The sequence below is a fragment of the Parasteatoda tepidariorum genome, chromosome 7, assembly GCF_982258835.1.
Source record: "Parasteatoda tepidariorum strain Cologne lab strain chromosome 7, Ptep-v5.0, whole genome shotgun sequence".
NCBI lineage: Eukaryota > Metazoa > Arthropoda > Arachnida > Araneae > Theridiidae > Parasteatoda > Parasteatoda tepidariorum.
The window spans coordinates 70,529,112-70,543,339 of NC_141761.1; the positions used below are offsets into that span (position 1 = coordinate 70,529,112).

Below are 14,228 nucleotides of genomic sequence, written 5' to 3' on the forward strand. Positions count from 1 at the left end.
AAAATGCTAATTTCTCCATTTGAGAAAAAGAGTAAGTCCATCGGCTTAAAATACAAGATTCAAACAATATAGCTTAAATTTGTAATTGTTTTTCAATTTACAAATTTTAAATTTGCCTCCGAGAAACGAATATTAACTAACTTACATTTTTAAAAAAAATTGCCACACATGGCTGCTGTTTGTCTGCCTATGTTTTCGTTTCTCTGCAAAGCTGAAAGCACACTTTCTAACCAAGATTTCTGTTTCGCCCTGCAAAAGCTTTTTACATACTGACATACGCCTGCAACGAATAACCTTTCACACAGTTAATTGATTATTGCTTACCACATGTCAAAGCGAAACATTCTTTCCTCTACGATTTAAATTTGCTTTTGCTTTCATAGTTACGAATTTTAAGTCACAAAAAATGGACACTAAAAATTAAGAAGTTAGGGGACCAAATTTCGAAAAATAAGAGTTTTTTTATTTTTATTTCTCAGGACTTATTTGACCGATTTTGCTTAAATTTCGTATTTTGACATTTAAAATTGCAAATCATGAAAAAATTGTACACCTTACATTTCTTAAGTTTCTCGACTTCCCTTAAATAAAGTAATGATAAATGTTTACTAAAAGTTTCACTTTGCATGAAATTATCTTTAGAAAAACGAATAGGAATTCATTGATATGATTGGAATTGTATGCAAAACTTTTTCAATTCGTTAAAAAAAAATTGGGATATGGTGAAATACGCAAAAACTAAAGTTATCATCAAAGGGTCCTAACTTTCAAGCGCGTTCCTGAAAAATCTAATTAAAACAATATTTCTAGATTGAAACTACTATATTTTGGGGGTCAGAAATCCGAATCCGTCGAAAAAAGGTATGTTTAATCGGATAACGTTTTTATGTCTAATTTCCTAACTTAAAATATCGTTTGGACTAATTAATTAGTATATTTGATGTCACCCTCTCGAACCATTAAGAACGAGTCTTAGAACATGAAGATCCGAACTTAAGATTAAAATTTATTCCAGTGGGTTCATTTATTTTTTTGCGCACTGTACATTCATTTGAAGTATATGTCAATATTGCTGATAATAGCAAAATAATTTTTCTTTTTTATATATAGAAAGGTAATTTAGCTGATGATTATCCATATATATATATGCTTTGATAATTTTAAGGATTATGATTGAAAGAGGAAAATAAGGTGAAATGATGTTCACTTTCAATATTAATATCAGATATAAATAAATAAAAACGTCTTTCATTTTGTCCTCTTTTATTAATTTCATAGTAATAGCTTCGAAATAAAAGCTCAGTGAAAATATCTCAATCTCGTCATACCTCAAGAACGTTTTGCTTTTTGATTGAATCGAAAAAATTTTCATACAATTGCAAAAATTCGTTTTTCCAAAGGTAATGCCATGCAAAAAATAAAGTTTTAAATAGTTATAAAATATTTAATATTTTTTTATATTTATATTTATAATATGCGTTGGAAAAATTCTGAATCCCGATTTTTGAAACCCCCGTGTTGTAAATAACGACTGATGCACGTTAAATCTGTGGAGTCGCAAAGTCCTCCATGTTCCCATAACAAATCAATACCTCTGGGGGTACTTATTCAAGAGTTTCCTTGTCTTCTGGATTGGTTCAAAATTACAAAGCTACGGAGTTGAACATTAGCGGTCGTAAACCCAAAAATTGGGTCGGTTGTTCAACGACGGATAAAATAAAATAAAATAGCAAGATATACAAACTTTTATATAATTTTATGGAAGGTAATTTTAAATTGCGAAATACAAAATTTGAATGAAATCGGTTGAATAATTCGAGATAAATAAAATTTTAAGCAAACTGACTTTTTTAAAATTTGATAACTCAGAAACTAATTGATCGATTGCTCTGAAAGTTTGTATTTTGAAATTAAAAAAATGTAAAAATATGTTGAACATACAATTCAATATATTTTACTATTATTTAATAAACTAATAAAAAATAAGAAATAATTATTTAAAATTATTTTTGCTCAAAGATTTGGGTATAAAATGTTTTTCGTAATTTTATGCAAACAATTTTTAACACACTCAAAAGATTCTCGAGATAATGGGCAATAATCGAAGAGTGAAGTTAAAATTAAAGGTGTCTTGTGATATTCATCCACTTTTAGATGCACGTGGATAATTTTTTTAGAAATTTTTTTCCGCACATGCGCTGTATAAAGCAACTACTTCAATTACTCTTATCTGGCGCAGTTTTTATTATTATTTTTTAATTTTAAAGCAATAATTTCGTTATCAGTTTAAAATTGATTCAAACGCTTTGTTTAATTTTTTTTTAAATATTTAAGCTATAGCAAAAGTGGCACTAGACCTAGTATATATTTCGGACATTTACTAAAGGTCTAGTCATACTAGGTCTGGTTAAGTGCCATTGCTCGGTATACATTTGCCCGGTATACCCTGCACTGATGTTTTTTTAAGGTTCAGTGCCACTGCTCGGTATACATTTGCCCGGTGTACCCTACACTGATATTTTTTTAAGGTTCAGTGCCACTGCCCGGTATACCCTACACTGATGCTGTTTATAAGGTTAAGTGCCACTGTCCGGTATACCCTACACCGATGTTTTTTAAAGGTCAAGTGCCACTGCCCGGTATACCCTACACCAGGGGTGGCGAACCTTTATGCACCAACGTGCCATTTTTTTCAAAAAATTGTTTAATGGGGTCATAGACGTGCCGTCATATAATTTTGACTTTGTGATTATTGGGAAAATAATAATACTAAATACTATCAACTCAAAACTCTTTATTTACAATGAAAAAAAAAAAAAAAACATTTTGCAATGTCCCAGTTATACGCGTAATTCAACTTAAAGTAACATCAGTGTGACTTCTGTTGTTGCAGATTAGATGACAAATAGCTTATATTAGGTTGTAAGATGTTAGTTTAAGCAGGACTGTTAAATCTTTTTTGCTAGTTATTTATTGTTAGCTTGTTTCTTATGGTTATTAATTGTTTTTTTTGGAATTAATTGTAAATTTTTTTTGGAATTAATTGTAAATTTTTTTGTTAATAATTGTTTTTTTGTGTGCTTGTTTTTTGTGAATTTCAATTTAATTGTTAATATGCTTTATAGTGAACTTTGTGATCGGTGGCGTGCCCAGAATATTGTGTAACGCGCCGTAAAGGGCACGCGTGCCATTGGTTCGCCATCTCTGCCCTACACTGATGTTTTTTAAGGTCAAGTGCCACTGCCCGGTATACCCTACAGTGATGTGTTTTTAAAGTCAAGTGCCATTGCCCGGTATATATTTGCCCGATACTCTAAACACTGATGTTTGTTCTAATCTATCGTCAGTAAGTATTAAAATATCGAATAAATGTAATTACATCCACGAATAAATTAATATCAAATCGGATGTAATAAATATTTCGGACATTCACCAAAGTGACTAATTTGATTGTCAACATTCACCGGTGAAAGTCAACAACCACCGATTTCAGTTATTGACCATAACATGCACATCAGTTACATAATAACCTCATCACGACAATTATTTCATACTTTGCATCCGGCATTTCAAAAAATAAAAATAATTGGTTTTGTTGGCGATGATCTCGTAAGGCGATAAAGAATCATGCATAGTACAAGTAAGGAAGATATTAACCTCGAAGGAAAAGTGGATGAATAACCCAAGGAACCAAAATTAAAGGATCCAAACTTTCCAACTCTCTCTTTGCCATAACTTCAGACCGTATCTTCCAGGTTGCGGCTGTTTCCGCATTTTGAAAATTAAAAACCCAAAGCTATAGACAAACTTGTATGTTTATCCAGAACAGAATGCGCTTCTCTGTTCATTTTCGTAACTAAAAATATGGTACTGACTCTTTGTATGTGAAAATATAATTAAATCAAAAGTAATCAAGGTGTTCCATTTTTCCACTTCATGCACTGTACATAAAATAAGTCAATGAGAATCTGTTATGTTGATTAATATATATTTTAAGATATTGAATACGAACAGTTTGTTTTTCTGAATCAATCAACAATCTTTTTACTACTAAGAAAATGATAAAAAAATAATAAATTAAAAAGAATTTGTTACTGTTTTTCCGACTGCATATTTATTGCGTTGATTAAAATATAAACCTTGAATCCGAATAAGTAAATGATTTTCCTCATTTAAAAGTATTAAAAAAAAGACGAAAATATTAAAAAAATTTATTTTATTCTTATACTTTAATTTTGCTTGAAAATTTCAAAAAGCAATTATGTGATCCCATAAACCATTGATAAACACATTACTTAAAAAAGAATTCGTAACAAAGAGGACCTGCGTTTCTTTCTATCCCTCAGGCTTTTGTTAGTTATTCCCCCAGCAAAGAGGTATCCCCTTTCTCCAGAAGAAATGATAGCAGTTTGAAAGATAAGTTTCCAAGAAAATGAAGATGTGTCTCAGGGAAAGTCTAATCGCATCCGGTCTCTAGTTTAACCAGGTATGGGCAAAGCTATGAGTAGTGCAGTGAAACTACAATTACATAGAATTTACAATATATTTTACTAATTTTTGTTGCTAATTCTTAAAAATAAATAAATAAAAACTAAAAAGTCAACTACAAAATTTTTATTAGGCATTTGTAAATGAATTTTTGACATAATTTAGAAAAAAAATGTGACCAGACTATTTTCCCAACGAACCTTTAAACATTTTCCCGAGGGGGGGGGGGTGACCATGTCAAACACCGACAGGGGTGTAATTGCCCCCCCCCCCTGACCCCCTACTGGCGCCACACTTGTTTTTTGGAGGGAGGGGGGGGAGTAAGACTCAAAAACCTTACCACATTTGATAAAAGTTTTTTAACATATTCACACATTCAATTTCTCCCAAATCGGCTTGTGTATAGGTTATAACTATCTTTTTCTTTCTTAAAAAAAATACTGAAAGCTTGCAGAGTAATTGTGTATGTTTAAAGTTAGTTCTTCAATGAGAAGTGTTTCTGACCAAGGTTAATAGATTAAACATTTTTCTCTCTAATGTAAATATAAACCATGCAGTTTACTAGCTCACTGGATCTTCATATTTCTTGTTTCTTACAGTTTATGTAAAAACATTTCTTTAAAACAAAACTAGTTTTTTTCACAGTTTATTAGATCAGTGTGCAATAATGAATCTAGTCTTCTAACTGCTCTTGAAAGTAATTTTTCTTTTAGATTTTCAGCATTTGGTTGGTTTATCGTTATAGACAGCAAAATGGATCCCACTCTTTTGTTTATATAGTTTTAAATATTGAATAAGTTGGTTTTACCAGGGGAAAGTGTATTATTTTGTATTTATGAAACTACAATTATTTGTCTGTTTTGCCATCTTATTTTTACTGTCATTTATAATGTTTGCCTTTAATGTGCAAATCAGTTTATAATTTCAATCAGCTAAATTATATATCTTTGCAATAGTATCATTAGATCCTAATTCTAAGAAAACTTTGCAAAACAAACTAAAAATAATGCATGTTTTTAAATTTAGCATCTTAATCAAATTTGTATAAACAAAGTTTTAAAAATATCCTAGTTAACTGCATAATTGTCGATATTTTTTAGTTTGTAGCTAATTTAATCAATTTATTTGAATTCAAAACATTGATTGTTAAGATAAATTTTCTAATGAAAGTGAAATTTTTTGAATTTTCAATACATTAATACCTCATATGTTTAATTGCGATTGAGGAGATGTCTTCAACCAGTTTTATTGATAGAAAAGGAAATTTCTATATGAAAATCTAATTCATAGAATCTATTTCTTCTAAATTGGAAACCTAAATTTTAGCAGTGTATATTTATTTTGAATGGTAAGTTGAATTTAAATGCAGATTTGAGGTCCGTGTTGCAACATTTTTGAGTTCTTCCTCGTATAACAAAATGTTACATTTTAAAAAAGTTTATATTTTTATTATCATAAAGTTTAATATTTTTATTATCATTGGCAGAATCTTTACAACATGTATTTCTATGTGTCTACTGTTGCTAGTCAAATCTTATATTGTGTTAGTTTGATGAATATTTATTTTGAAAGAATTTCAATAAAGGAAAAAAAAACAATTTTTTTTTTTAGAAATTTATTTTAACAAAAACATACAAAATATTCACTATCTCCATTATTTTTAATACAAATTAAGAAATCACATGGTAACTTCTTAAACTGGGTAATGTTCATCAAACTCGTTCCACACAGGAAAAATTAATTTTTCATCAATTTTTTTTTCAATTACTGGCCATAACAAATCATACACAAATTTACCCCCTTTTGGATTGAAATGAAGCCCATCAATTAGATAGTCAGGCCAATCCTAGAGTAAAAAAATCCCTTGTTTAATAATTATCAAAAAACTTAACACAATGAACTAAAATTTGCTTAAATTGCATACTTTCATACTCTGGCTAACAAGAGAAGCTTAGAAACGACTCATGTTAGTAGTTAAGATAAGTCTTTTAGAATGGGAGGTTGACAGTTTTCCATTGGATAAGGTAAATACCATAATTTCCCCCATTTGAAATGGTTTTACTCTTGTTTCCATAACAGCAGACAACTCAGAGCAAGTTGGGAGGAGTTCTCATGATAACTACAGAGTATATCACAGCTAGCGTAGAGAACAAACTTTTTAATATAATCATCAAAGTTTTAGATAGTTATTTTAATCTTTCTTTTTTTCTCTAGTATGATAAGCAATTTCAACTATATCTATGAATGTGTAATTTTGAAATAGGGAATGATTGGTAAGTCCAGAAATTACACACTACTTTTTTTTTGGTTTTATTCTTGATAATAGTAAAACAAGAAAGTTATGGTCAGATTTTAAAATAGTGTATAGGCTAGGACAACATATTATCACCAAGATTATAGTAATTACATTCATTAAAAATATGCTAATAAACATCAAACTTAGTGGTAAAGAAAAATTTCAGATCAAATCAGAATTATAAATTACTTTTGAAAGCAAGTGAGATTCGATTTATTTAAATATTTATAAGATAAATGCTTCAGTAAAATTAGCTCAAAAAGGGTTGTGGAAAGTGATCTCATTTGCATAGATTAAATGAAAGGCTCTCAAGTTTGTCCATACTTGTGAGCTTCAGACTTGACACCACAAAAATTTGTGGACTTTTAAAATTCAAAAATAAATAATTTCACAACAAAATGTGTAGTACAAAAATAACAAAATTCCACATCGATTGAGTACCAGGAAGTTAAACTTTCGATAAAATATAAGCAAACTAATTACAAGTTTAAAAATCTTACAATACATAGGCTCAAGAAATTTTTTTAATTCAAACAATAGAAAAAATTAGTAGTTTCAACAATTTAAAATTATTTTTACTTAATTTGGCATTTAAAGAAATCATAAAACAATGAAAAATTCATATTTACTTACCCACTAGAGCTGTTTGTCAAGAAAAATTGCAATAGTTCTCTCTCAACACAAAAATTGGGAGCACAATTACACCTATAGTTTTAAGGAGAAAGGAAATATGCCTATCCACAGATATATGTGCCACAATTACTCTATAATCATAGAATTATATATTTAAAACTTTTGCATAAGAAAAACTAAATTAAATTTTAATTGCCACATTTTTATAAAAGCAATTCCCCCCCCCCATTATTGTGGTATAAAAGTTCAAGGATTAAATTATTACTTTTATTGGCATTGCAAAACCTTTCTTTTAACTCATAAAAACATTTTAAAAGCACAAAGGAAAAGAGATATTTCAGCTGATCATTTGAATCTTTGCAAATTAAATAGCAATTTGGACAGTATAATTGGTGAATTTGGTGGCTGGTTCATATTTACGTATGTAAAATTTGTATTCCTGCAATTGATGCTGTAAGACATTATAATCTTAAACACCTGTTCTGTCAAGTAATAGGAAGTGCTTCACAATAGATTGGAATTCAAAGTGGCTAGACAACTATTTTCTTTCCCTTGCTAATACTATCAATACTAAAATAAAATTTCAGAACAGTGATATTTTTTTGTTGTTGTGGCAATAAGTAGTTAATCATACAAAAAGGAAAATTTTCTAAAAATCTGAATTTCTAAGTTTTTGTCACTGTTGTATCTTGATTTTTCTATTGTAAACATACATTAAAATAGACTTAATTAGTAAATGATCCCTAAGTCAAGTTCATGGACAGTGTACTGAGCTATGTATAGAACAGTGCAAGAAAGTCATCAGCTCTTTAGTGTATAATCATCCAGTGAATAAATCATCCAGACAGGAAAATAACATTTTCTTTCGCTATGGTAAAAATATTTGGTAAAATTTAGACGATCCCTGTGAGCAGCAAAAATGTGAGATATTTTCAGTTTGATTTCAGAATTGCTCATGTGAAGCGCAGGAATCTTTCTGCCTGAGAGTACACATTTTGCATACCATATGAAAAATGATTAGCTCTTCTGTACAATATAGAATTGCAATTCAATGACTCTGTTGTGAGAATCATGCTTTCTGAGCAATTTATTATGGCGGCAATCAGCATGTAGATGGAAAAAAAAATTCAGAAAAGAGAAATAAATATTCAACGAAAATAAGCACCTTTAAGTGTTCTTAAAAAACCAAAACCTAAAATAAGCAATTTATAAAAATGCTAAACTTACCTTGTCTATAATATATTGAGATGATTTGAAATGATATAGTAATTTATGGTTAGAAATGCTTGGCTGCTATGCTGATGTACACAGAAATATGAAAGATAAAAACTGCAAGTGAATATTCATTTTAATTACAAATGTACAAAAAGAACATTTGTAAAAAAAAAAGTTTTTCCCATTAACTGCAATGTAAATGCAGACCTCACATCCACACCGAATAGAACTCTAAATATTCTGGAATAATCTAGGGTCAGTTTGAATTTCTTCATCTAGAACTCCAAGAAAGCATTTCTGATGTTGCATTATGTGTTTTCAAGTCGAAAAGTTCTTTTAAAAAAGGAAATTCCTACTTGTGATAAATTATAAGTCTCTTCTGACTCCAGTTGAAAGAACTAAACTAGGAGTCTGCTGAAGAAAAAAAAGAAGATTTACGTTAAAAAAATATACTAAGTGATTTATGTATTACTAATTTATTTGAACTCATAGTTTAGAAAATTTAATCCAGTGGTCCATTTTAAGCTATGCCATATTCATTTTCGTACATATGCAGGCGTTTTAAAAAAGTGCTTATTTTCAATTATTGCTTTTTAAAAGACGTTAAAGGTGCTTTTTTCATTAGGTGTTTTTGAAAAGTGCTCAATTTTCACTTTACCCTGTTGATTTTTGCCACGTATTATGCAAAAAGACACTGTTCATATTATTCTATTCAATGTTTTTATAATTAATTCAATCCCAATCTATTTCAGCATACTGTCGGTCCTTAGCGTATGAAAACGCCATTCGTTTTATGATTCAAAATTTCATGATTTTTGACAATTGTCAAAAACTATGCCAACAAAACTAAAGTTTTTTTTTGACATGACTGTAAAATCCCGATAAAATCATCAAAAAGTTGCCAACCCTGCCTAATTGTATCTTTTTTGAAAGTGCTTAAAAGGTGCTTATTTTTTGTTGAAAAATTTGGCTACGCACCCTGATATGCTTTTCAAGCTTTGTCTATTTTCTTACTGAGCTGTGTTGAAAATAAAAAGCTTAGAATCGATAAGCATTAATTGAGCCTTTTAAGAGCAAGTACAACAGAAATCAAAAACAAAAGCATTAATTTAGCCTTTTCAGAGCAAATACAACAGAAATCAAAAACAAAATTATGCTTCTAATTTTTTGTATTAATGGGATAGAAAATATGAAAAATTATACCAGTTAATTACCTTCTCTTTAATCATTTCTTCATATATATTTACATAATCAATATGCAACTTTTTGGCTAAATTTATACAAGCAGAGGCATATTGAGAGGTTTGTCGTTCTCCAGTAGGTAAATTTCGACCTGAAATGCACTAGAATATTTCACCAGAAATATAAACATATTTATAAAAAAAAGAGCATTTAAAATATTAGATAAGATTGAAAGATAACAAAAATTTATAGCATTATCCTAACAGCTACTTTAAAGTGAATTAATAAATTTCAACTATAATTTTGTTCAGGCTAATTTCTTTTTTTCTTTTTACTTATCAAACTATAGTAGAGCAAGTAAGAAAAAAAGATTAAAATGTGTAAAAGACTATTTTTGAAACTTTCCATTTACAACAATTATATGAATGATTCTCCAAAAAATCTGACATTCAAAAGCAATGAAACACTATTTAAGAAAAGTGAGGAAAACTGATTTGGATGATTTTTTATACGTAAATAGCAAAATTAAAAAATTACAATGTATAATATTTAACTACCTTTTAAAAACTAATGATCTCAAAATTGCATTTATATAATTTTATCAGAAAAAATTTAAATAATCTAAATTACCACACGCTCTATACCTCAAATTGGAATTAGGTGACAGCTTGGCCGAATAAAATAAATATCCATCGTCAGTTTATTTGTGAAAATTAAATAGGATTAAAAACTAATTTAGAATTTTCCCTCCCTATTTCTATCTCTCTAACAGTTGAGTTAGCTACATTTTATTACAATTTTGCTAATATAGGTTTAAATTCCTTATGCAGATTTGGATTATTTTTTAGTAATAAAATAATAATATGGAGCTTCGGGAAAATTGCATAAAGAATGTTAAAATTATTTTGTCTATTGGTCTATATGAATAAGGAATTTATGTTACAAATGTCTTGAATTATGAGTAGACTAGAGACAAAACTTATTCTTTTTGCTCATCAATGCTTTGAAATGGAGTCAATATACGTATTGCAATATTTGCAATTTTAAACATGCAAATACAAACCATGATGTTTGATTTTAAAATCACACAAATATGAAGCATGATGTTTGATTTCAAAAATGCCAGAAAATTAATCGAAGGCCGGCCGCCAAGAGATGGTTAGAGGAGGTGGAGAAAGACCTTAAGATTCTAAGGGTCCGACACTGAAAACAAAGAGCTAGAGACAGGCGACTTTGGAGAAAAATTGTTAGTAAGGCTATGGTCCAACATGGACTGTAATGTCAGGGAGTTGGTTAGAAAATTAATCACAATGTTACATTTTAAAATTGTGTGAATACTAATCGCAATCTGTGACGTTTAAATCACAGGCATATGAATCCCCATGCATTATTTGTATATAAAATTTGGTCGATGTGGTACTCAAATACCATATAGATTATAAATTTCAAACCAGGTCGTAATGCTTGAATTGAAATTCATGGAAAATAAAAGCGAATCTGAAGCATTAAATTTTGCACATAAACTATAAAAATTGCACAATGAAAGCAAAATGGAAATGATAAATTAATTAATTCTAAAAATAAAATAATGTATAATTAAGTATTGAGGATAATAAAGCTAACATAACAAATTTAAAGATAGATGGAACATTATACATAGAGCAAAAATTAATTCATTGTACAAAATCTACAATTATTAGCAAAATTAAAATGAAAGGAAAAGTGCAAAACATCTATCATTTAACTCTGCAAGTAGTCACTTTTTAAAAAATAATTGCTTTTGGACATTTTTTTTTGCTCAAAAAAGTTGCATAGGAAAAAAGTTTTCCTAAGGTAAATAAAATAGCAAATAGTCACTAGTGAAAACCTTATAAGAGAAACAATCATTGATATATCATCTATAAAAAAGGGAACTTCAATAAATCAAAGAGTTTCTCTTCAAAGTAGTGCAGATACAGGTAATTTAATTAGGGACTGAGAAGATAATCCATAGCAAAACAATCAATCATTCAATAAAATTCACCATTAAAAGTGAGGGTGGACTGCATGAAACAAATGTGGGTAAACGCAACAGAAGAGATAAAAGTATTTTGATTGGCAAGTGATAAAGGAATAGGTTCAGATATATGATTAGATTTGAGCAATTTGTTGAATTTTTTTTAAGGATTAATAAATGCTTAGAGCAGAATAAGTCAGTTCTTCACCAAAACTGTTAACAATTTCGTTAAAATTGGATGTAAATTGCCAATATTAATATAATATGCAAGTAATATATTTCATGCTCAACAGAAGCAAACTTTTAACGGGTTTATTGAATAACAGCCCTTAAAAGTGAAACATTTTATAATACGAAGCATTTTATAAATTTGGTTGGGTGAGGGTAAATAATATTTTAAATATATGAAATTGCAACAAACTTTTATATGCCTTAACTGAACTAAAAAACACAAGTTATTGAAGATTTTATAATTCTTAAGTCTTGGGTTACAAAAACAGTTAAAGTGAGATATAGTAAAGAGGTGGGAAGAATAAAAATAAGAAAAACTTACCCTAAAAAGGTTCATTTATACCAGAATATCCAAAGAGAATAAGGTATATTTTGTGCTATGTAGACTAAATTAAAAAAAAGAAAGAAAAAAAAAGGAATGAACCACGAATTAAAGGGCAGAAATAGACATACTATATTTTTAGTTCTATAAACGAAAACCTTTCTCAGTGTCTAAACATGAAATGGCAGTTGAGAAGTAAAGAGAAAAACATACAAAGTCGTTAAACCAATAGGGACAGAGGGACAAGTTTGAACATGATAATCAAAGAAGGGAGATAAGAAGCAGGTCTGAGGAGGTGTAGCAGGAATTCCAGGGTGCAAAAGATTAAATTCGAATAGATTTCCAAAAAATAAGAAAATGGTGATATACTAGAAAGATTATTAACCAAATTATTACAATTTTTCAAAATATAAAATGATCCTCAGATATCAAATTTGGTACATGAAGAGCAGTGTTAAATGATTGTAACAGAGGAATCTCAAACCTGTGGATAGGGATGGACCTGTGATGGAAGATCAGTTAAAGGACACAAAAAATATGTAAGAAAATAAAGGGTTAAGTTTATCAAAAATAATTCAAACATTATTTTATATATTGATCACATCAACTAGCATTTAATGATTGCCAAGACATTTATACAGAATAATAACACTTTAACCTAAGACATAAGAAATTTTTACTAAACACTAAATTTTTTTAAAAATACCTATTTGCTTGCAAAATGCTATCCAGTTTTCATCACAATAGGGTGGAGGGGACATTAAAATGATTTTCTCTTTGGCAATACCAATTTTCTGAAATACAATATACATATTAGTTTCAATTATAAATACTAGCCCTTTTGGCAACCAGCTTGGTCGCTTGTACTTCATGATACGTGTCTGGCGTCAACTTACTATATCATGCGACTTAGATTGGAACCAAGCACTTTTTCATTTAATGTAACATTTATATGCTAGTTTTGTATCAATCAGAATAAAGAACTGAACGGATTGCATTAGATGAAAAGGTGCTTGACGATATGCAATGTCGAAAAATAGTTAAGTTTACATGAGACAGTAAGGCCTTTTGGTAACAACACATTTTAATATTTAATGTCAATGAAAAAAAGAGCTTCACATACAACTAAATTGGATTCCTAACTTTCACTTATTATGCTGAAACCCCTAAGAATTGTGAAAAGTTTAACCAACTTGTAGTAAATCAAATGGGCAAAATTAGGAGAATGTATCTCTCCAAAACACCATTTCCCTTTCTAATAACATGGAAATACCGGTTTTGTTATGCGTAGACTGCAGCTTAAATAAGACTTTTTACATGCAGAACCGTCAGTGGGTTAAAGGCATTATCAGGAGATTAAACTTATTTTTTTAAGTAAACATGATAAAGCCCGAATTTATGCAGAAGTTAAAAACAATGAGCCAAATAGGATGCTGGACAACCACCAAAATTACATTTAAGTGAAAAATATAATTACAGTACAGATTTCTAATGAAGTTGCTTAAACTCAATTATTAAATCTGTATTTTTTTTAGAATCTGAAGTGTAGTTGACACTAAATTTAAAGAATCCAAAAATAAAATTAACTTTATAATGTGAGGTCGCTATATTGTGAGTATACTACTAAACTATAGCTAATATTTATTCATAAATACTGAACTTATTTTTGACAAATGTTAATCTTTTATCCACTTTTGCCAAAATTTTAAAATGATCTTCAAAACATACGTCATTGGCTAGGAGCCATTTTTGCTAATACGTCTAGAGTTTGAAAACTTATGCAAAAATAAAATCCAGAAGACCATGAAAACCAAGATGTTTCACCTGTGTAGAATGGCAATATCAAAAGAAATAGCAGTTTGAAA

General features: G+C 29.1%; 2 protein-coding genes across 5 annotated transcripts in view; one reads left to right on the forward strand and one right to left on the reverse strand.

Moving 5' to 3' along the window:
* The window catches only part of LOC107454035 (tetraspanin-13), a 52,425-nt gene extending 47,201 nt beyond the window's left edge, over positions 1–5,224 (forward strand). The window contains exon 6 of the mRNA XM_087168035.1: positions 5,202–5,224. The gene's annotated coding sequence lies outside the window, so the exon portion shown is untranslated. The remainder of the gene's footprint in view (positions 1–5,201) is intronic.
* Positions 1–14,228, reverse strand: part of LOC107454034 (isoamyl acetate-hydrolyzing esterase 1 homolog) — a 60,542-nt gene that overhangs the window by 35,877 nt on the left and 10,437 nt on the right. For all 4 annotated transcript variants that reach the window (XM_043041616.3, XM_043041615.3, XM_071183315.2 and 1 more), the window contains 2 exons: positions 13,070–13,157; positions 9,847–9,965 (listed from right to left, as the gene is read on the reverse strand). In XM_043041616.3, coding sequence (XP_042897550.2) covers positions 9,847–9,965; positions 13,070–13,157 — 207 coding nt within the window. The remainder of the gene's footprint in view (positions 1–9,846; positions 9,966–13,069; positions 13,158–14,228) is intronic.